Source organism: Notothenia rossii (assembly GCF_949606895.1).
Source record: "Notothenia rossii genome assembly, chromosome: 11".
NCBI classification, from domain to species: Eukaryota; Metazoa; Chordata; class Actinopteri; order Perciformes; family Nototheniidae; genus Notothenia; species Notothenia rossii.
The window spans coordinates 33,440,576-33,464,723 of record NC_136910.1 but is presented as its reverse complement, the minus strand read 5'-3'; the positions used below and the strand labels follow the sequence as shown (position 1 = coordinate 33,464,723).

Genomic DNA, 24,148 nt, shown 5'->3' with positions numbered 1-24,148 from the left:
CTAAACATTTCCAGTTACCATACATAGTTATACTGTGAGCTCCAACCCTTCTAGTGTCAGTATACGTCTATTCTAACGTCTGGTGTTAACACCCAAGTTATAAAAAATGCTGTGAACCACTGGGTCACTCAACCATGATTTTAAAGGTTACAATGTACATACAGCAGGGCGAACAAGTAGATTATTACTCCTAACACTAGTAGCGACCAACAGGTTATCAGGAAATTCAGGGCTCCTTCAGACATTTTCTATTCTGCTCTGAGAGGTTTTGGTCCCTGTGTCAGTATTACATGAGGTAAAAAGAAAGACAAATCCCTTAAATATGGTTTTTTTTAGAAAACAACTCCCTAAATTTGGGTTTATAAATGGGGTCTTCTTATAGGTTAATAGATGACTCTAAACTGTGGATTAAGATACCACTTCCCTCAAAAAATGGGTTATTAAAAGAGCTTTAAACTGTGGGTTAAGATACCACTTCCCTCAAAAAATGGGTTATTAAAAGAGCTTTAAACTGTGGGTTAAGATACCACTTCCCTCAAAAAATGGGTTAGTAAATGAGGTGCTATGTGTAGCTTATAGCAACCTGATCAGAGGGGAGTAGGTTCCTCTGTCTTCCCGTGAAGTCCTGTGTCTTCGTGCTCCGGCCCGCTGATGCCTGCGTCCAAGTTGTCTGCTGTAGGGATGTCCGCGAGGTCCTTCTCCTCCAGTCCGCTGATGCCTGCTTCCAAGTCGTCTGCTGTAGGGATGTCCGCGAGGTCCTTCTCCTCCAGTCCGCTGATGCCTGCTTCCAAGTCGTCTGCTGTAGGGATGTCCGCGTTGATGATAGGTGATTTCCCCGCTGCACACTGGCTCCAGTGGTACCAGATGTCCCCCTTTCCTTCTAAGCGGACAGCATGGGATGTCCGCTGGGTCACTCTGTAGGGGCCGGTGAACCTGGGGTTGAGCCACTTGGGCCGGATGACCTTCAGCCAGACGAACTCCGCTGTGTTGGCCTCGTGTTTTTCGGGTCCCCCTTTGGCATCAGCAACCTGTGTGGAAAATCCTGACACCAATCCCTTAAGCTGCTGGAAATAAGGTTTCGGACTAAGGACCTCTACTTCCTTTCCTACACTCAAGGCCCCTGGGCCAGGAAATTGATGGCCATGTGTCAGCTCAAATGGGGAGAAGCCTGTCCCTCTGTTTATAGAGCTCCTAATTGACATGAGAGCCAGAGGCAAGGCCTCCAACCATTTCATGCCTGTCTCCTCACATGCCTTGCTGAGTTTCTGTTTGATGTTCTGGTTCATCCTTTCTACCTTTCTAAGTATCTGAACCCTCTTACTTTGTCAATCATGTCAGTGTAGTCAATTATGATTTCTTCTCCTGCCATCTTAGGTAAAGGAAACTTTCCCTGGTGCGGTTTTACAGTGGCTCTGATGTTATGGGTTGAGCAAATTACACATTCCTCTAGGTAATTAGCTATCATGTCAGGTAGGTAAGGGTGCCACCAGTGAGTCAGGTGTCTGTTCATTTGAGTTTTGCCGCAATGTGTTGGGCCGTGTGCTTCTTTAAGCATTGATCTTATCCATCCTGGGGGTATCACTGGTCTCCCATCTGGGGAGTACCATATCCCGTCTTTGTTGGTAGCTCCTCTGTCTAACCATACTGTCTTGTCTTGAGGAGACCCTGTTGCTTGAGCTTCTTTAAGAGTATCATCTGTTACTGCGGGCAGTAAGTCAGCAGATTTTAAGACCAGCATTTGAAACTGGGGCATATACCCTGCTTTGGCTTTAGCTGCCTTGTCTGCTGCATTGTTACCCCAAGCCAAATAGTTGTCCACCGTGCTGTGACCTTTACATTTAAGTAAAGCTAGTTTGTTGGGTAACATTACTGCTTCTGCAAGCCTTTTGATCTGTTTTTCGTGTTTGATGGGAGTATTGGTGGATGTTACAAATCCTGCTCGCATCCATTGGCGCATCTCCACATGTATGACACCATGAACATATGCTAAATCTGTATAGATGTTTACATCTTTTCCCTTTGATAGCTCTAATGCTGCAATGACTCCCATTACTTCTGCCAACTGTGCTGAGACTTTCCCTGTTACTTCTCCTGTTGATCTTTCCTCAAACTCTCCCTCAGCTTTTTGACTCACGACTGCGTAGGCCGCTTGGAGCCCTTTGGTGGGGTGTCTAAAACAACAGCCGTCTGTGAACAGGTTTTCTGCATGTGGCATAGGCTCGTCTCTGAGATCTATTCTTAGCTTCACATCCTGGATGATTCTTTCCTCACACCTATGGGGTTCTCCGCTGCCAATGGTGTCTGCGCTGTTAACTCCTTCATGTGTGTAGGTGATGTGTGCTTGCGTCAGAGTTTTCTCTAACCTGGTCTGTCTTGTGGAAGTCATTGTGAATGCACTTGAGTTCACAAAAGAGACAATGCTATGTGTTGTCAGTACTGTCAAAGGGTGTCTCATCACAATGTGTGAAATTTTGTTTAAGATACGTGCTGTACCTGCTGCATGTCTTGTGCATGGAGGTTCCCTGTTCTCCACCATGTCCAGTGTGACACTAATGTACATCAGTATTGACCTACCACCCCCCTTTTTCTGAAATAGAACACCATTTACTGTGTTCTCATTTTCAGAAACATCAAGGAAAAATGGCAATTCATAGGATGCAGAGGCGAGAGAGGTGACCTGGGACATGGATTGTTTGAGAGAAATGAACGCAGCTTCTGCAGCTTGTGTCCAGTCCAGTGTGACAGTGAGATTGCGCATGCCTTTCTCATTGATCAGTGTCCTCAGTACAGCTGTTCTTGGGTTATACTCTGGGATATAGTGTCTGCTGTAGCCTGTGAGACCCAGAAAAGATAACATGTCTTTGACTGTCCTGGGTTTTGGGTGATGCAATATAACCTCCTGATGTGTTGCTGACATGCCCGTACCTGCTGGAGAGATAACTCTGCCCAAAAATGTCACCTCTTTACGGGTGCATTGTAGCTTTTTCTTGGAGACCTTGAACCCTGTTGCATGGAGGCGAACCAGTAGGTTCCTGGTGGCCTCTAAACAAGAGGCTGCGGAGGGTGCTGCAATGAGAAGGTCATCTACATACTGGATCAACACCACCCCCTCTGGTAATGAAACGCCATCTAGCTGTTCCCTGAGTATTTTGTTAAATATTCCTGGAGACAGACTGAAGCCTTGGGGCAATCTCGTGTACTGTAGTTTTTCCCCTCCCATTGTAAAGGAAAAAATAGGCCTCATCTTCTCCGCCAGAGGTATGCAGAAGAAAGCGTTGGCCAGGTCAATACAGGTGAACCAGGTATGTTCAGGTGTGATATTACAAATAGCCGTGTATGGGTTAGGAACTGGTACCAGAGCTGTAGTTGTAATAGCATTAATGGTCCTTAAATCATGAGCCATTCTGTACTCCCCGCTAGGTTTTGATACCGGGAGTATTGGAGTGTTCCACTCGCTTTGTGAGGGTTCCAACACCCCTGCTCTCTTCAGACCCTCAACTGCCTTGCTGATACCCCCTTTTGCCTGTGGTTTAACAGGGTACTGTGGTTGATATACAGGCATAGTGCTACTCACTTCAAATGTTATCGGTGCAGCCTTTGAGCAGAAACCTACGTCATGAGAGTCAGATGCCCACAGGTCAGGTGGGAGGTCACGCAACATGTCAAAAGTGAATGAATGGTCAGTTTTTTCTCTACCGTGATGTCTCTCCACTTCGTGTCTTTCCATGGAGATGCATTCCTGTGTGCAGATTTTTAGAGCGTAAGCCTTGTGTGAGGGAGAGTATGTGAGTGCTGCTATTTGTGTTGGTTCCCAATCCTCGACTTCTAGCAGTGTCTTTACCATAAGACCAAGTTCCCTGGCTTCATAGCCCCTCCCGATAGCTAATGAAATGTGTGGTGTGGCTTCAGCTGACATACGGTACCAATAGAGTTGCTCATCAGTGAGTTCAACAGATGCAGCCACCCCCGCTTGACCCATAAATAAATTGGTTGTGGCTACGTCCCAAATGGACATAGCCACCTCTGCGTCATACGCATATGCATAACTTTGGTCGTCCATTCTATCATAATTCAGCGTCAGATGGGGAGGATCTGGGGGGGAACCATAAGGCCTGAGGAGGTTAATCCACGGCTTCCATTGTTGAAAAATGGAAAATAGTCCCGGTGTCTTTTCTTGGGGCCGGTCGAGCAACCCCCAGTATATAGTGGCATACTGAGTTGCTTCTGCTGCAGTGGATTGGGCCAACATCATTTGAGAAGCTGACTTTATTGTTGATAGCGAACAATTGAGGCGAGTGCCATCTGGGAATGATAGTATTAGTCCGTCGGGGGAACAGAGGATGGAGGCATTAGCTTTGATAAGAACATCCCGCCCCATGAGGTTAGCCGGACTTTGGGGTGCCAGAATGTACTGATGTAAAAATAGCTGGCCCGCCATTCTGGTGGTTAATGGCGTAGAGAGCGGTACTTGCTCTATTTCTCCCGAAAACCCTATGACTGACACTGTATTACCGGACTTGGATGTGTTGAAAACGGGGGAGTTGATAGTTGAATATCTAGCTCCTGAATCAACAAGGAATGGTAATTTCGCGTTCTTTACAGTCATGTCCATGTAAGGATCCGCCAGGCCCGTACATTCAGGGTTCCCTGGGCGACCTCATTGTGGTGGGTAACAGTCTTGTTCGTACTGGGGAAACTGGCCATAGGGAGCAGCTACTGCATTTGGTGCAATGTGACCCTGGTCTTGGTGTTGGGCCTGTGGGGCTGCCTCTTGGGGTTCCTGGAAATACTGCATGTCTGCTCTGTGCTCTTGTACATGCCCTCTCTGTCCCCCTTGTCCCCGCCCTTCCTGTGGAGGGGTTCCCTTTGGGCACTGCTTGTACCAGTGGCCGGCCTGTCCACAGATGAAGCATGCCCTCTGTTGATATTGGTACACTCCTGAAGCTGTTTGGAACCCTCCTCTACCTCTAGCTCTGCCTCTGAACCCGCCCCTCTGTTGCTGAACACCATTATTGTAGCCATGTCGGGGCTGGTTATAGAATGGACCTTGGTTGGGAAAACCCACTTTTGGGTCTTGCGGCCCCGGTGCCTGCTCTGCTGGTGCCACAGGATGAACAATCAGCTGTTTGGCACTTTTCTTCTCACTTTGAACTGTTTTACGTGCTATTTCTAGCTGAGTACGGAGTAGTTGCACTCTCAACTCTTCCTCCTCGGTTTTATTCTTTGTGTGTTGTTTGTTAAATTTGCCTAAATGATGGCCCAAATGACGCTCCCATGTATGCGTGGTTAATAGATCCACTTCTGGGTTGTCCTCCATAAGAGCTTTAATCACGGCAGGTACTGCTGCCAATATTGCTTTACGGAACATCTGCATATGTTGGTCACTACTTTCTGGACTACTGTCAGTAGACACTATGTATTGTTGGCGTGACCTGAGCAACATGGTTGCTGCGGCCTCCCCAGGTGTGAACGTGAAAGACAGTGAGCCGTAACCTCCTCCCGTCTGTGGGAAATGTTCTCTCATTGCCAAGCTCAGCAAGCTGTGTATGTTGTTGGAAGAGATAGGCTGGTTATCGTTCATCCTTACTGTTCCTGATCTTTCCTCAACCTTCTTTACGTCATGGCTGGAAGTCTGTTGTGCTAATATCCTCCTGAAATCTCCAAGGCAGATTGTTTGTCCTACTGACATATCAGCAAACTTCCTCATCCAATGTCTCCCTCCCTCAGTAGGTAGCGGCATTTTGTCAACCAGTGCATGCACATCTCCTAGTGAGAAAGGGTGGTAAGCGGTATTCCCATTGGGGAGTGCCACCAAAGGAGCTTGTAATACTGGAGCAATAAAGGCAAGAGGTGTGGGGTTTTCTGAGGTTAGTTGGGATCTCAAATTCCTACGGGGAAGTGCAAGAACCTGTGTAGCAGTCAGTTCAGTGATTATTCCTGTCATATTTATGTGCTTAACCTTGCTCTTGCCCATCCTGCCGTTGACCTCTCCCTGTTCTGCTCTAGAGGAACACTCACCACTATCCTCCCCCGATGCCCCTCCCCTGCTGGTGGAGAAACGGCCTGTTTGTGCCTGCCGCTCATGGAACGGCATGTCACACAAACCGCCCTCATTATTGGGAGAACTGTCACCATACCATTCCCCACCTGTTTGTTGTGGGCCACCGCCATTTTGCTCTCCATTCATTCTGATCTGACTTTCTCGGTCTATTTCTTCCTTCTCCCGTCTCAGTAATTCTTCCGCTTCCTGGTGATAGTTCCCCTTACTATCCTGACTGTCCTTACTACCATCCTCTCTGCTTTTCTCATCATTTGCTCTCTCTTCCCGTTGCTGTCTGTAATCGCCGGCCCGTGCTTTCTCCTGTCTCTCCCTCTCGTCACATTGTTCTACAATGGCGATCAATTCTTCCGGTGTGGGGCTGCTATCGCCCTTTTTAATGGAGGTCTTCCTTAAAGGAGTTAGCGAAACATTACCCACTATTTTAAAGTTACCCCCCCTTACACCTGCTTGTTCTAGGGCTGACCCAGAGCCCACTTGTTTCAGTGGCATTTGTAGATTATACCTGGGGGGTGCGATTAGGACAGGGGAAGAGTATGGAGGCGGTTGTGTAGATAAACCGGATAAATCCGGGTAAATCAGGGGGGAGGTAATTGGGACAAACTGATCCTCTACATTTCCTGTCTGAGACCTCTCTCCTGAACCAGCCCTTCTTACAGTGCACACATCATTTACAGCACTGCTGAGAGTTTGTTTCCCCCTGTCTGAGGCAGAGGTGTCCTCTTGAGTCATATCCCTATAAAATTTGATACGTTTTGCAACATATTGATGTATGTCGTCATCTGTGGGTGGTGGTGTCAGCACGCAAGTGTCCTGAATGTCAACGAGGATCAGGAGAGTGCCAACGTCACTAGAGCGTTGAAACTTCCCCCTTTGTGTTTGGGCTGCTACCAGGACTGGGGGATTTTTGACTGGGGGGAGAACAGCAATTATCCCCTTCATGACAAGTGCTGCGTTGTGGCAAATCCTCCTCAATTTATCCACCGCCTCTTTCTCTTCCTTTAATTTCTGACGGCCAAACAATCCGGGTTTCTGCTCGTTTAGGTTTCCCAGTTTCTTTACAAGCTGTCGCTCATAAAGATTCAGAGCTGAGCCTAAATTTCCTAGAGTCTCATCTCCTCCCACTCTATCTTCTTTTATCATTTTATCATGGAGGAACTTAAGGTCGCCACAAGCCTTCTTCTTGTCTCCCTGTTTTGTTCCACTTAGAATCAATCCCTCAATCTGTCCCCATTGTTCTTGGAAACTTCCGGGAATTGGGACGTCTAAATCACCTTTTTTGAACTGCCCTTCCATATTGACTTCGCGTGTATTTATCTGACTAGGTTAATATGTGTTCACTAGTAATTTGTGATATACAGGACAATGCTCGTTGTCACTCCTAATGTAGTTATTGTATTTATTTAACTGCCCTGCCTTTGTCTAGACGTGTAAATAGTTTGAGTGTATAAACACATGTATTTGAACTCCACCTTGAGTGATAAATGTAATAACAGAAAAGTACCAATAAAGCACTTATATAGGAGCAGCGGACTGGCTTATTGAAAGCCAGTTGAGTAGCACTTGAAATGTTTTGGCACTTATAAAACCTGATTATAGTTTAATGATCCTGTCTTCTTTGATTGTATGTTCCTGGTGAAACGCAGTTATTGTGAGTTGTTTTGGATTAAAGCGTCTTCCAGGTGTAACGCAATATTGCAAGAGATACTACAAAATACGTCCAGCAGATGGAGCCAACAAACTATACTATTAAGCGATACTCGAACCGCTAGTCTGTCTTTTCTGTGCCACACCCTGTTGGCCACCAGATGGCGGCACCCGACCAGGAATGAGCTCCATCTCACTCAGGAGAGAAATGATTTTGGAAGCAGCAGGCTTAAACTTCGGTTCTCTATCTGACTAGTAAATATTCACAGAAAAAATTCCCCGTACAGTCTATTCAGCTTTTATTGTCCGATGTTTATTTCAACAAGTTTAGCAAGCCTCTCAGCGCGCTTCAACACCGTCTTTCAACGATGTGACGCTGACATGGAGCCGTAACCCAGGCCTACAGAACTTTTTATCGTGACGTTTGGCTTTATAGATTCAACCCCAACACACCAAAGGATATAGTGAGGCCCGGTCACTTCAGAATGACTTTCTGAAGTTTGCGTTACTCTCCTTTGGATCACTTATAAAAAATAACTCATCTCCAGCCCCGTCAAGCTGTGGATTCGTTATTTTGAGTCAGTCTTATATGGAGACTTAATACTACCATTCGACTACTCCAGACAGGCTACCTGTGGGGACTCTCTACCTCCACTTTTTAAGCCAGGGACTCCAATACCCTTCCAACTGTAAGAACTTAATATCCTACCTTTTAGCTAAAACACGTATCCGTATTGTTACCAAAAAAAACCAATGTAAACTTCGTCTGACAACCCTAAAATTTGGAATATGGTCAAATCACAGATTTTGAATTAAGCTGGCATCTGCTCACCTGTTATTGTCAGAGCTCTGTTTTTAGTTGTCAGAAGAGGCCGAGATGTTTAGCCCTGGACTATTCCGTCCGCTTGCTGCTGGTGGTCTCTTCCCCGAAAACACCCCACTCAGACACGTCGGGTCACCACTTGTTGGAGATTTGGAGGATGTTTAAAACCAACCTCGTCTCCGCGTGTCGTTTGATAAGCTGGGTAAATTCGTAAAAGGGAAGGGATTAAGAAAACACCAGAATACAAGTTAAACAATAATCTTGCTTTAATGATACAAGGTAACAATACAAATACAAAGGAATCACGAAGCACTCTGCAGAGTACTCCGGGCTCAGGTTCTACCACGTGTGAGACAGGTCTCAGGAACGGCCGGTCAAAAACAAGAGCGCGAACCAAAGGAAAACACAGAGTTTCATACTAAAAACACAGGAGGAGGTGTGTGCGTGCTTTCCCCCAGAGGTCATCTTATTGGCAGAGACCAACACATGGCCTGTCGCACCCAATCAGTGCGACACAGCAGAAGAAACCCGGAAACAAAAAGTCTCTTTCAGTTTGACGAAGACCAGATACCTTTTGGTGTCTGGTACGAACTTGCTCTCAACAACAAGTTTCCTTATCTTATTTCACATCTTGTAGCCAGCACACACACATCCCCTTTATGGCCCTTTGTCCCTGAGCCCTGAGTAAATCACTTTCATATCAATAATAACGAAGAACACATTACCTATGCTCTTAAGCAGTATTAGAGATGCTTTTCAAATAGTCAAACTTCACACAGGCCTAATATAGAGAACACACTCATTTGTCCTACAGCCCTTCCATTTGTTTGAGCTATCGTTCCCACCTTTACTTCAAATAAAAGGTTTCACATTGTATATTTCCAGCTTCCTTTACACATACTGTTATTATTAATACAAAGTAACCAACCACAAACATCTATTGAAAACAAGTAGATTTCCCTGATAATTGACAAGCTGAAAATCTTCGGAAGAATGTCCCCTCCCCCAGCTCTCTCCTCCCTGTCATAAAAGCTGCTTCCATTTCATATAGAGTAATAAAACATGTTTAAGCTAATTTCTCCACAATGTTTGTAGCCATTTAGTACCCACACATGAAAGAATAAGAACAGAGGTATAGTTGAACAGTAATCATGTAGCACATATATTTACTGCAATGAAAACACACATATTTGCCCCAAGCATGTGTAACGCATAGGGATGTAACGATACCAAAAACTCACGGTACGATAATATCGCGATAACAAGTCCACGGTACGGTATTTATCGCGATATTGAATAATAAAGGGAAGGGGGAAAAAAATCAGAATTTTTTTTTTCTTCAATAAAACATTTTTTTACTCGGAAAATGTTTTTTTATTAAATAATAAATCTGATTTTTACAGCATTTTTGTAGGATAGCAGTATTTTAAAGTGTCAAAAACAAAGTGACAGTAACAGACTGGAACAAGAAAACCAGTGTTTTTTTACCTACTAGTACTACCAAACAAAGTAAGCTTTGTTTTCTTTATGCCACTGCATCTCACAAATAAACAAGGACATTTAATAATCAGACCCTGCAATAAAATAAATCAAGTTTCACTTTAGTTTTTCAAGTAACTCAACTCAAACTCACTAGTCACTCACTCAGCATCATCAGACAGGTTTTTAGGAATATGAGAATGTCCACATTTCCAGGTATTTATAAGCTGGGATGTTTGGGCATTTACAATATCCCCTGCTCTGGAAAAAACTCTGTCGCTTGGTACTGATGTTGCTGGGACACCAGTGGTCGCGTTAACCGAATATTTTATTTAACAATGACGGAAAAATCTGAACGCAGTCTGTCATTTTGACAGATTAGAACAAACTCGGAACAGCGCCAACGTTTCCCCGCAGCCAGGCTCTGGTGTTATGCCGTGTTATGCATGCCCTCCAAAAGGAAATGATATAGTTTCCAAACCGTACTTTGCCGTACAGATCAATACATATCTGGGAGGTCTTGCTTTACGCTGTGCGTGTCCCGCGAGGTGCATGTACACTCGGCATAACACCACCCCCCCCCACCACCCCGTTGACAGTTCACGAGCATGCTCTATCGTGAACTTTTCAGACCCGACGGGTAATAAGGGATTATGACGGATATTTTACGATCCTGTCTGTCGAAATGACGGACAGCGAAAAAGTCTAACGCCAGGCTTATTGACAGGGCGAGATATAAATATATGGTTGATACTTGTCAATGTCTCTAGGTGTGTAAATGTAGCCCTGTAAATACGATGTCCTTTTGTGTTATCTGTTGTTTTATTTTCATGTTGTAACCTACTTGCTGCCATGTTAGAGAGGTCTCTCTTGAAAAAGAGATCGATGATCTCAATGGGACCACCTGGTTAAATAAAGGTTTAAAAAAAAAAAAGTGTTTAAAAAAAAACCTTTTTTTTTAAATATTTTTTTGGGGAAAATCGCGGTAGATTTTGTCAGTCCCACGACGGTATTGGGAAGTTTATTTACCGCGATACCGCGATATTCAGTATATCGTTACATCCCTAGTAACGCACCCCCTTCTTTTACGAGGGGCACATTCCAGAGTCTTGGAGCTATCCCCAAATTAGGATGTCCCCTGCTCCCATCCTTCTCTAAACACAAAGACTTCACCTCAATATATTGGGGAGGGAAAATATACTTTGTCCCTTCAAATCTAACACACATGAATATATATAAGGTGACATTAAAATGAATATACCAGATTTAACTTTCCTGCCATACCACGTTACTTTAATACTTCAAATAATTCAACTTAATCCTGCACATAATGAGCATTTTGTGCTGCTCTTTTCCAATGTGGAAGCAGAATGTGTGAAAGCATACAGCACGATGCAGGATGTGTCTCTAGACATCTTTAGACTGGAATAGCAGGGCCCAGTACGTGAACTTGCCTTGCAGTTGCACACGCCAGGATAGAGGACATCAGACTCCAGAGAAAACTTGCTCGAGTCCAAGTCAGAGCGTCAATGTACAAGTCGAGTCCGAGTCATCGTGGGGGGGAAGATTCAGGAGTCCGAGTCCAAGTCATAGTGCGCGAGAATTCAGGAGTCCGAGTCCAAGTCATTGTGCGCGAGAATTCACGAGTCCGAGTCCAAGTCATTGTGCACGAGAATTCACGAGTCTGAGTCGCGTCAATCATTGCGCGAGTCTGAGTCGAGTCACGACTCCCGAAAATCGGCACTCGAGCCTGACTCGTGTCCAGGAGATACAATTGCATTGGAAAATGGCCTTTAAGTATTGTACAACAGTGGTAAAATCATCTGTGGAGCACCATACACCAAACATTAATTTCACTGAAATTGGTTATATAACTTCACTGTAAACATTTGGCAGGTTTGTGATAGAGCAATTAGAAGTGGAGGACAGGGTCTGTGTCGCGCTCACATCCTGCATCTGGCACCGTTTCAATCCTCCCACTCTTGTTTTTCATTCTCCTGTCTGTCATAATCATAAAAACAGCTCCACGTTTACAGACCAAAATATACAGGGCAGAGCATATCAGGCTGCTCTTTGTGTGTTCATCTATACGTTACATTCAATATTAAATCAAAGGATGTCTCTGTTGTCTCTTCTGTCTGGTTCAAGGTCATAACTGAATTTGACTTTACTGTTTCTGCAGAATGGATAATGCTGAGGCCTGTTTTATTCTGAGCAGTCGTAACGAGGTGGATCGCATGGCAGCGGTAAGAAAAGTTGACGTTCATTTGTTTACAATGAACAAGTCATTAATACTGTCAGTCATCAGGACAGTTAACAATTAATTAGAGGAGATTAATTTAATAATGCATTATCTTTGACTGTTTTCCCTTAGGACCATCAGACCATCCTGAGAGCCTGGGCTGTGAAGGACTTTGCTCCCAATTGCCCCCTTTATGTTCAGATACTCAAACCTGAAAATAAGTTTCACGTGAAATTTGCAGGTAAAATTACTCACCAACTTGAAGAATGCAAGAAGCTTTAAATTCAACGCAAACTGTCTCTGTCAGTCTGTTTTCATAAATATTAGATAGCTAGCTTACAGCAGATATGCAAAAATATGGAAAGATAGGTGCAATCACGTTGTTAAAATATAACGGGAAAAAACAGTTATATAGTAAGTAAGTTACCAACAACAGTTACAGTTTGCCAAATGTATAATCCCCAAACGTCACTAAGTGGTCAAAAACAGCCAACCCAGTCTCATGGCATTTCGTGTTCACCAACACGATTTTTAATCTATTGATTCGTGTTCACCAACACGATTTCCCCCTTTTTTTCGTGTTGCACAGCACGATTTTACAAGCAATGTATTTCTACTGGTAATGTGTTTCGTGCCTGCAGCACGTCTTTTTCTCCGGTCGGGTCATGGAAGACCGGAAGCTGTGTGGTTCATAAAAACATGTTCTTACTCAATATCAAGCCACAATTATTGATTTTATTTTAAATCGTATAATTTCGGACTTTTGTTTCCATCTGTGAGGAAAATAAATGGGGCTCAGAGCCTCAGAATACTGAAATCTGTATTTTTTAAATCTTTTTTTCCTTATAATTTGTTATTCTTTTCAAAATAACACACTGTTATTCACTCACCAATAACACACAATTATCCTTGCTTTTATTTATTGGTTTGATTCCATAATCTCAGGCTTTTTTGGCTTCCGTCAGGAACTGAATTTCAAAATAAAAATAACCGGAAACAGACGTAGGCCTCTAGGAGTTTAGGATGGCTGAAGACACTACACTTCCCATAATCCCCAGCTATCGTTTAGGACTACAGTCCCTGTGATTAACCTTCAAGCTCTGGGATTGGATGTTGGAGTGGCAGTGCACCAAGGTTACGCCGAGCGTCAAACAGCTGTTTGAAATGGAACGAAACCACGCCAGACTATCCAAAACTGGAATCGAACGACCCCCCAGAACTACACATGCTGGCTATTGTGTTTCGCAAAATGTTCTATGGGACGTCTCTACTGAACGTTTTCGTTTTTTCCCACAATTAGAAGTTGCCAGTATTAAACACATTGGTGTTATCAAATGTAAAACATATAATTAATAAATGGGTGAAAATCGCTTGTATCCATAATGCGCAGCATTAATATATACCCACATGACAGCTCATTGTTACTTTGTAATTCTACTCCACTACAATTCAGAGGTTAACCTGGTATTTTTACTCCACTACATTTATTTGAGTTACTTTGCAGATTCTGATAAATGATGTGAAATATAAACAACCCTTAAATCAGACTTTAGTTACACCTGAGTAAAATTCAGGGAAGGTGATTGTCAAGTGCCAACAATCAGGAGAGATATTTGATAGTTGCTGCTTGAGAAGACTAAACATTTATCTGCAATTGACATGAATGGAAACGAGTAATAAAGTATATTCATTACTTGTTATTCTCTACTAATAGTTCATTAAAGACTATATTATGGCTATTTTGCACATCCCTTTCAAGATTTCAAGATTTTCAAAGGTTTATTGACATATCATATACACAACTACGGTGTATGCAATGAATGAAAATCTTGGGTCACAGGTTCCTCAACAGCGCATTACAAGACATCTATCAATATGTGTGTATCTCCACCATTAAACTGTCATATTCTGCACATTTCTTATACTATCTACATACATAAGAGTATAATTAATGTTTATAATATCAGTTAAAATAAGTGCTTCAACATAGTTAACATTGCAGGAAAGCAATATATTAGACGTTAAGTACTTTGTCAGGCTTAATATTTATCTGTAGATAGATACCCCATCGTTTTTTTCTTATTTAAAAGAAGACCTTAATCTAAAGTATTATTTAATGTTTAAATAAAGGTTCATTCGTTTTTCTGTTTTGCACCTCCTCCTATTAATATCTTTGTACATCCAGCACTAAACTGTTTTATTGTAGAGATCACTTATAGTATCTTCTTGATTTTTTATATTCTATATTTCTATCACAGACCTTCTACTTTCCCCCTATGAAAGTATGTACTCTTAATATTTTTTTAATCAAATATAACACATAAAAACAATAATTCAATAACGTGCTTTAACCACTAGGCGGTGCACACAAGGTACACACAGCCATAATAACTTTGTATTATTAGTGTAGGACACTTATGTATGTATTCATGCTTTCACATAATTTTACAGCATATTGCTATACTATTTCAGACTCAGTATGTACATTCTTGTATTCAAAGAAAATCAGTAATATCTTTAAAAACTACAAGTCCTTTTATATCAGCTGTGCACTGTTAGGGTGTAAATATAAGCTATCTATGAATTAGATCAAATGTAAAAGTCAGCCGAATTAGTGTTGATACTGAAAGGAGACTTATTGTGTGAAGAGAAATTGAAGATGTTGATTAATTGTTGATATATTTATGATCCACGTCAAGTATTCAGTTTTTGCGGCATTTCTTCCAGTTTTTCCAAAGTTCTTCTCATCAGGGCTCTATAAATAAAGAACTACGGCAGATCTGTAATATGTAATGCAGCCGAACCGTGTATTACATTGCCGTTATGTGATGACTAGAAAAGCAAGAACACTCGGAATTAAGTATTCTTTTAAAATGTTTTCCGGATTTCATATCATATAAACCCCAAATCCCAGCATGCATTGCGGCTAAAACATATAATCAGCGAGCTTAAACATAGCTGAGGATCTTGGGTAATCGCTCGAAATTCCTATGTCTGTTTATGGTTATTTTTATTTTGAAATTCAGTTCCTGACGGACGCCAAAAAAGCCAGAGATTATGGAATTAAACCAATAAATAAAAGCAAGGATAATTGTGTGTTATTGATGAGTAAATAACAGTGTGTTAATTTGAAAAGAATAACAAATTAGAAGGAAAAAAAGGTTTAAAAAATACAGATTTCAGTATTCTGAGGCTCTGAGCCCCATTTATTTTCCTCACAGACGGAAACAAAAGTCCAAAATTATACGATTTAAAATAAAATCAATAATTGTGGCTTGATATTGAGTAAGAACATGTTTTTATGAACCACACAGCTTCCGGTCTTCCATGACCCGACCGGAGAAAAAGACGTGCTGCAGGCACGAAACACATTACCAGTAGAAATACATTGCTTTTAAAATCGTGCTGTGCAACACGAAAAAGGGAAAAATCGTGTTGGTGAACACGAAATGCCATGAGACTGGGTTGAAAGAGCATGATTTAATATGAGGCAAGAGCTGAAAGCTCATTAGCTTAGCTTAGCATAAAGACTGGAAACAGGGAAAATGTTGTGCTAAGTAACTTCTACGTCTTTGCCTTTTTTCAGATCATGTTGTGTGTGAGGAGGAGTTCAAGTACGCCATGCTGGCCCTCAACTGTGTGTGTCCCGCCACCTCCACCCTGGTCACGCTCCTCGTGCACACCTCCCGCGGACGGTCAGCCATCTTAGTTTGGCTTTTTGATTTCTTCTCAGTGTGAAGTTAACATTTCTTCACATGTTTATGTCTGATGAAGTAAAGAGAAGTGTTTATGGAACTCGCACAGAGAGGTGATTAACCCTGTGCAAAACAAAAGGCACAGGAAGTAAAGAGAGATTCAAATTAGGCAAGAAGATAAAACAGGCAGTGACTAAATGGATTTCTTTGGATGTGTTCTTTGTAAAACAGTGTGAAAAGCTCTCTGCTGGAAAATGGGATATTGACGGATCACTCTTAAAAGCTGATGTCAGTGACTAAGTGAAACTGCAACAAAGGGGAATCACTGAGCTACAGCACTTTCTTTGTTCCTGCCAGCTCTTAAGAATAGAAAGCCTGTTGTATTTGTATTCGACAAAGTCAAACAGGCTTTGAGATTGCATGATTATTATAGCTTTTGTGATTGTGGATTGTGTATGAGGAAGTTAGTTTGTTTTCAGAGGGGTGAATCACCAGTAGACCAACAATACGATATTATTAAATAGAAAGGTCATTACTGAGCTTTACAACATGTTTAAGATACTATGCTGTTTTGAGTTTGCATTGCATGTGTGGACATCCTTGAGTACATGAAATTGAATTTGGGACACCAAAGAGGTTCATGGTCAATACATTTAAAAGAGTCTAGGAGATATTGATTATAATGAGCAGGCTTTTTTTTGTCTCTTACCTTGTGTTACAGTAGGGAAACCAGTGAGTGTGCCACACGTTGGATAAGTCTTCTTATGTTAATATAAATTACTGCTTAGAAACAAGTACATCAACTCCTACCTCAGGGTTGTTCTGAGCATCTCTTGCAGCCCATCAGACTCAATAAAAGCACTTGAGCCAATTATTAGCAGAAGTCATTACAACAACATTATTAGAGACATGCCGAGTCAGAGAACCCCGGAGACTCAGGAAGGTGTTAGAAAACCCTTTTGGAGTAGGATAATGATTTAGCATGACTTCATGAGTATGTGTCAAATTGGTTTAACCCTTTAGGCTCATTGATCTGTTGTATGTGTGTTTGTGTTTTTCCTGTGTGAATGCAGAGAGGGACAGCAGTCTCCGGAGCAGTGGCAGAGGATGTACGGTTGCTGCTCTGGAAACGAGGTGTACCACATCCGAGTGTGTGACAGCAAGTTCTTTGGAGAGTATAACGGCAAAAGCTTTACATACGCCTCCTTTCATGCTCACAAGAAGTGAGTTGACATGCAAGCTGAAGCATCTTCTTCAGATGCTGAAAAGTTGAAAATGTACAGAGACAGTCACAGGGCTGTCAGATTATTATTTTGTATGAATATGTGAGTTATTTGTCTAAAGCGTGATATTTTCATCTCAGTGCTGCAAAATTTGAATTGAACTCTTTCATGACAAGAAAACCCTTTCTTGTGTCGTTTGAAGAAATAGTTTGAATTTTGAGACTTATTTGACTTCTTATTTACTTCCTTTGCCCACAGTGATCTCCAGGCAAATATCATTTGAATTATTAACAATAAATAACTTTCTACTCCGATCCAACCGCACCCGATACCGCTTTACTGTAATGACGTTAACCTTTTGTCGATTTAGATGGTATGCAGAGGAGGAGCAATGTCTGCAGTTTGGAAATATTTTAGGATAAGCAGTGATGACAAAAGTAGAGCAGGCTGCAAACATCATGATGTTCAGTATAATGTGCAGCAAGGCGGTCACTATTAAAAAAAGAACACCCAACAGATCACGGAGCACAACGCGAAACAGATCGATCTTTATCATTCTGAAAGGTGTTCAATAACGACTGCTCGCTGCACAATATCCTGCTCATTACACGGCAACTTGACTTTGAAATTATTTTACTGACTTGAAAATGATCGTATTGCTTCTGCTAAGGAGACACAACTCTGTTTCACGGCACACCAAAGGCTGGAACTGCGGTAACAAATCATTTAAAATGCACAGCAGCTCTGATCGATGTTTTCTGTAACTGTCCAGGTCTGTTCACAGTTTATGTTCCACTTACAAGTCCTTAAACACTACATAGCCCATTCCGTGTTCCTGTTAGTGTTCACTTCCTGTCTGTAGCCCATACCATGTTCCTGTTAGTGTTCACTTCCTGTCTGTAGCCCATACCGTGTTCCTGTTAGTGTTTGCTTCCTGTCTGTAGCCCACACCGTGTTCCTATTAGTGTTTGCTACCTGTCTGTAGCCCATTCCGTGTTCCTGTTAGTGTTCACTTCCTGTCTGTAGCCCATACCATGTTCCTGTTAGTGTTCACTTCCTGTCTGTAGCCCATACCGTGTTCCTGTTAGTGTTTGCTTCCTGTCTGTAGCCCACACCGTGTTCCTATTAGTGTTTGCTACCTGTCTGTAGCCCATACCGTGTTCCTGTTAGTGTTTGCTTCCTGTCTGTAGCCCACACTGTGTTACTATTAGTGTTCGCTTCCTGTCTGTAGCCCATACCGTGTTCCTGTTAGTGTTCACTTCCTGTCTGTAGCTCATACCGTGTTCCTGTTAGTGTTCGCTTCCTGTCTGTAGCCCATACCGTGTTCCTGTTAGTGTTCACTTCCTGTCTGTAGCCCATACCGTGTTCCTGTTAGTGTTCGCTTCCTGTCTGTAGAACACACCGTGTTCCTGTTAGTGTTTACTTCCTGTCTGTAGCCCATACCGTGTTCCTGTTAGTGTTCACTTCCTGTCTGCATTCTTCTCTTGATTTATCTGACGTCCAGCGCTCTGACTTGAAATCTCTTTTCTTTTCTCTCCCTTGATCCTCCTCCCTTGATCTTCCTTAGTTAATGACCTCTGAAATGTCAGAATTGACCAATCAGAATTGAGTATTCAACCAAGCCGTGTAATAAGCTTTGCTAAATTGTGAAGAGGAGGGGTGAAAAGTCAACCTTTAATGGTATTATTAAGTACTCATATCAGTACTCGGTATTGGCAAGTACTCACATGTACTTGTACTTGGTCTGAAAATGTGTGGTATCGGTGCATCCGTATATTATCCTAAAGTATATAATGCTAACAACGAGTTTGTGTGGTGCAGGTACGGCGTGTGTCTAATCGGGATAAAGAAGGACGACAACAAGAGCATCCTGCTGAACCCCGGCCCCCGCCACATCATGGCCGCCACCGACACCTGCTACTACATCAACATCACCAAGGAGGAGAACTCCGCCTTCATCTTCAACCAGGAGCAGAGGAAAGGCCGCCCAGCGGGGGGGCTGTACGAAGGACCCTCGCAGCTTCCTGTGCACAGCATCATCGCCAGCATGGGTGAGAGGCACAGGAGCATTACGGGACAAAAGGCCCCACATCACCTAAACTGGAGAAATATACACAGACTTAAAAGTTATTGTGCATCTCTTTCTAGTTTTCTGATCATGTATTTGTGTCTTTTTGGTATGTATCTAACTTTGTTTAATGTCCATTTGTAATTGTTTTGTTTTTTTTGTAGTTTTTGTGCAGTTATTTTGTGTTACCTTGTAGTTGTTAAAGGTCATTTTGCAATTGTCTTCCTCTGTTTTTAGCTTTCCTGCGTCTCTATGAAGTGATTTTATGTCTCTTTAAATTTACTGTACTGTATGTCTTGTTGTATTTTTGTCAAGAAAATTGTTTCTGTATTAATTTGGTATATTCTTATAGTCTATGAATGTCACTTTGTAATTGTTTGTGGTCTTTTTGCAATTGTTTTGTGTGTCTTTAATGTCATTTTATGTCTCAATATGTGAGTGGGTGGGTATTTTTGTAGTGAATTTGCAGCTATTTCTATCTTTATGTGGTTGTTTCAGGTCATTTTTGGGTCATTTTGGGTCTCTTTGTGGTCATTTTGATCATCTTTGTATCATTCTGTGTCTCTGTGAGCTCTTTTTGTGCATTTTTTTTCATCTGGCACAGTGAGTTCTGCTGTGTCTCGTCAGGCATTCACTGAGGGATGAGTTGTTCCTTATGTGTGATATAAAGCTGGAGAGAATATAATTTACAGGCACTGTTGCCATGGATCTTCACAACACGAGTCCCCCTGATGGGGGTAAACTGGTCCCGCCCTCAGTAAACGGAGCAGGGGGTCGCCGGCCGAGCATCGCTCCAGTTCAGGAGATCGCCGACTCCTCCTCCATTCTGCCATGTGACCTTCTCAGCGACCAATCAGAAGATGACTCTGTCTTCACAGATGAGAAATCTACTGAGTAAGGTTTCTGTTTGAACATTAATAATCAAACCTTAAAAACAAAATGACAAGGAGCAAATAATGCCGGCTATTAGATAATGATAACATCGACTTTGAATGCAGAAAGACTAGTTACCTGACTTTCAGTTTTCTCACGTTGCAGTTAGATTTCTTGTGTTGAAAATTACATTTGTACGTAGTTTCTTCTGATTACTTACAGTAACAGTTATTTTATTATGAATAACCTTTAAGTCTTTTTCTTCCAGTGATGAAAACGAACGAGTAGTTTAGAAGTTAAGTACAAATAGGATGTGCTTGTAACTTGCTTGTTGTTGTTACCTGTACATCTTATATAATCCTGCTTACTAGGGAAATACTGTGCTTTATCTACCCTTCATTTGTGCAATAGCTGTAATTATTTGTTACATAGCAGTTTAACATTTTACAAACAACATAAAATCTGTTTATACCTAGGGGCACATATTTCTGCACAAGTAACTTTTGCTTTTTTAGTTGATGTAAATAAGTTTCACTTGTTTGTAGTTCTACACATCAATTAATGAATGCTGTCCCATTTCTGATTGAGCCTAAAATAATTGAAACAACAGTCATTTAATATATGCTAAACCTGCAAAATGCAAATCAAATGAACAATCATATGTTATCTAAATTACTCTTGTTGTGTTTTCCCATTATGCAACCTAAGACTATCTTTACAAAGGAGACATTACCTGGTATCTTTCTTTGAATAGTTTGCCCAGCATGCAATAAAACCTGAGTGCCCTGAAATCTTATTTCTAAAGGTCATATAAATGACTATAGGTGAATTCTAGGAAACTAGCTTTTTCTTTTGGTACTGTAAATCCTTTTTTAAACACAGTCTGTTTCCATGCAATGTGTCATTCAAGCTTTTTTGGATTTGTTTGCAGGTATGTGAAAGGTTATCCCCCCAATTCTCCGTACATCGGGAGCTCGCCCACCTTGTGCCATCTGTTGGCAGAGAAAGCTCCGTTCTGCTGCCTACGACTGGACCAGGTGGGCAGTCGCTGTTCCAACTTAGTCACTCAATTACTTACTGCCTCCATCATTTCCTATCCTCCTCTCCCTCTGTCCTTCACGACTGAAACGCAAACCTAAAATACCTGTTTTTTTATTTTTTTTATTATGCAGGGTTGCAGGCACAACAGCTTTGAGGATGCTAAGGCTTATGGTTTTAAAAACAAGCTCATAATTGTGTCTGCTGAGACAGCAGGGAACGGTCTTTATAACTTTATCGTTCCTCTCAGAGCTTATTACAGACCCAGGAAAGAACTCAACCCCATTGTCCTGCTGCTGGATAATCCGTGAGTTCACCTTCACACACACACACACACACACACACACACACACACACACACACACACACACACACACACACACACACACACACACACACACACACACACACACACACACACACACACACACACACACACACACACACACACACACACACACACACACACACACACACACACACACACACACACACACACACACACACACACACACACACACACACATTCTCGCACGCACGAACGCACATACACACACACATGCTCACACACATACAATTCGTTTTCATTTTAAAGGTCCTCATACCCATAAATGTCCTCACAGAATGGGTTGTTTTTCAAAACTTTGTCCCAATGAGTACAGGAAAACAAACACACACTTCTCAATATAATAGGGCAAGTGTCCACCAATGTAAAGTGCCTTAAGGGAATATTGAAGTTTATAAAATCAGATTATGGCTTTTATTTGCTACAGTAAAAGATTTGAAGTAACATTTGAAATAATATGATTTTTTTTTCATTATGTGAATGTAGTTATTTCGTAATTTTCTTAATTTTGGTGACGTGATTTTCAATTTCAAGATTTGTTTTATTTCAGTTTAATGTATTGTTTCATGGCTTGCGTTTTCTATTACTTATAAGATCTTGGGACTATAGTGTTATAGCTTTAACATTGTATCCTTTATAGACTTGTGTTTCTTTGTCTGAAAAAGAATAAACACGATCTACCAATCCTTCAATCAATGGCATACACACACACAAACACACACAATCTTTTCTTTCAACCTTTCACTCAGGGAAACATAATTTCTCTGAAAGCTTCCGTCGGTGTGGCACAAGACTGTGGAGGTGGAGGTCCATTGTTAGCCCTGATGTGAGGTTACTGCTGCTACTCACAGTGATTTGTGTTTTTGAGGGACAAAGAAAAATAAAACGCTGCACTCTCCAGACAGAAACCATAGCAACTTGCATTGCCTTGAACCGCAATTCTACATATTGCTACAAGCAGAGAGAAGAAAAAAAAAAAAGATGAAGTAAAATATTTCTTTGGAGAACACCGAGCGGGCTTTCATCAGCAACCCTGATGTGTCCCTTTTGAGTCCCCACATGCGAGCTCTCAGGACTCTCATAGAAACACACAAATAACAATAAACTCTCTGCCCCCCCACACATGCAGCTTTCCCTCCCCTCTTCCATCGGTGTTGCATAAATACAAACACCCACACACTTTCTATTTGAGCGCTTACGACAGCCTTGGGTATTGACAGATGCATGAAGAGTTGTTCTGTGTGTCGGGGCGCGGGGGGGGGGGGGGGGGGGGGTAATAACTACGTTGGTCCACAACTCGGGACGTAGTATATCTACAAAAACGCCTCTGAAATTGTAAGATCCCTACGTTTTTTTTCACCATTCATTTCCAATGGCTGGCGTCTATGTCACGTGATCTTCAAATTTCTCCCTGCAGAAAAAAAAAACATGCCCGACATTCGTTTTATTCTTGGTGGAAAATGCCTATTTTAAGGTTAGTTTGGCCATTAAAATACGTTTTGATGTCATTTGATGCGAGAAATATGAGTTGTTATTTCAGATTATGTGTGCAGTGGATGTACATGATCTTTAGTTTGCTAGTTATTACGAAGATTACTTCAGGAAATTGTGTCCATTCAACGTTTTCATTGTTACCAAGGTGGTTGCTAGGGACGCTGCTATCGATATTATTTCTGTTATGTTGTGTAACTGTTTAATGGTGTTATCTTTATTGCTACCCCCTTCCCGGTCAATTTATAGTGTTGGTCCACAGCACAAACGTATTAGTTTAACAAAATCTGCATCTAAAATTGTGGCATAGATACGTTATTTTCCCCTGTGCAATTCTCCAACTCAGTCTCACATCTCACATCACATCGTTATAAACAAATACTGGAAACACACCGATAACATTTAAAAAAAATAAAATATATATATCAGCAATTAAACAACATCTTCCATTTCTTTTCACACAATACGTCTCCTCGCAGTATCAACACTAATTCGGCTGACTTTTATATTGGATCCAATTGGTGGATAGGCTGTATTTACACCATAACGGTGCACAGCTGATATAAAGGGACACCTAGTGGTTAAAGCATGTTATTGAATTTCATTATTTTTATTATTAGATATTAATAGGATCCCTATAAAGTATATTCATGACTCGTTATTCTCTACTAATAGCTAATTAAAGACTGTATATAATTACTATTTTGCACATCCCTTTGAAGATTTCAAGATTTTCTAAGCTTTATTGACATATCATATACACAACTACGGTGTAGTTATGCATTGAATTAACAACTTGGGTCGCAGGTTCCTCAACAGTGCATTACAAGACATCTATCAATATGTGTGTATACCTCCAGCAATGTTAACTATGTTGAAGCACTTATTTTAACTGATATTATACATATGTATTATACTCTTATAAGATGTATGTAGATAGTATAAGAAATGTGCAGAATATGACAGTTTAAAGAGCCTGTGACACGAACCCAACAACTGTTGTGCAATGAAATAGTGGGCTACTAGTAATCTCGAATCGTCAGTTTAAAAAAGAAAAAGCGATATCGTTCCGATAAATATCAATAATTTCGAACATCGCGGGAAAATTCCTTCGACTCATTTTGAGGTTTTGGGGGAAGCCGGAAGTGACGTCAATGCGGGAACG

At 41.7% G+C, this 24,148-nt stretch overlaps 1 protein-coding gene across 1 annotated transcript in view; it reads left to right on the top strand.

Annotated features, from left to right (window-relative positions):
- kcnt1a (potassium sodium-activated channel subfamily T member 1a) overlaps positions 1 to 24,148 on the top strand; it is a 115,845-nt gene that overhangs the window by 71,906 nt on the left and 19,791 nt on the right. The window contains exons 14-21 of the mRNA XM_079659799.1: positions 12,190 to 12,253; positions 12,382 to 12,490; positions 15,836 to 15,944; positions 17,018 to 17,167; positions 18,989 to 19,218; positions 19,928 to 20,129; positions 21,040 to 21,145; positions 21,281 to 21,453. Coding sequence (XP_079515925.1) covers positions 12,190 to 12,253; positions 12,382 to 12,490; positions 15,836 to 15,944; positions 17,018 to 17,167; positions 18,989 to 19,218; positions 19,928 to 20,129; positions 21,040 to 21,145; positions 21,281 to 21,453 — 1,143 coding nt within the window. The remainder of the gene's footprint in view (positions 1 to 12,189; positions 12,254 to 12,381; positions 12,491 to 15,835; positions 15,945 to 17,017; positions 17,168 to 18,988; positions 19,219 to 19,927; positions 20,130 to 21,039; positions 21,146 to 21,280; positions 21,454 to 24,148) is intronic.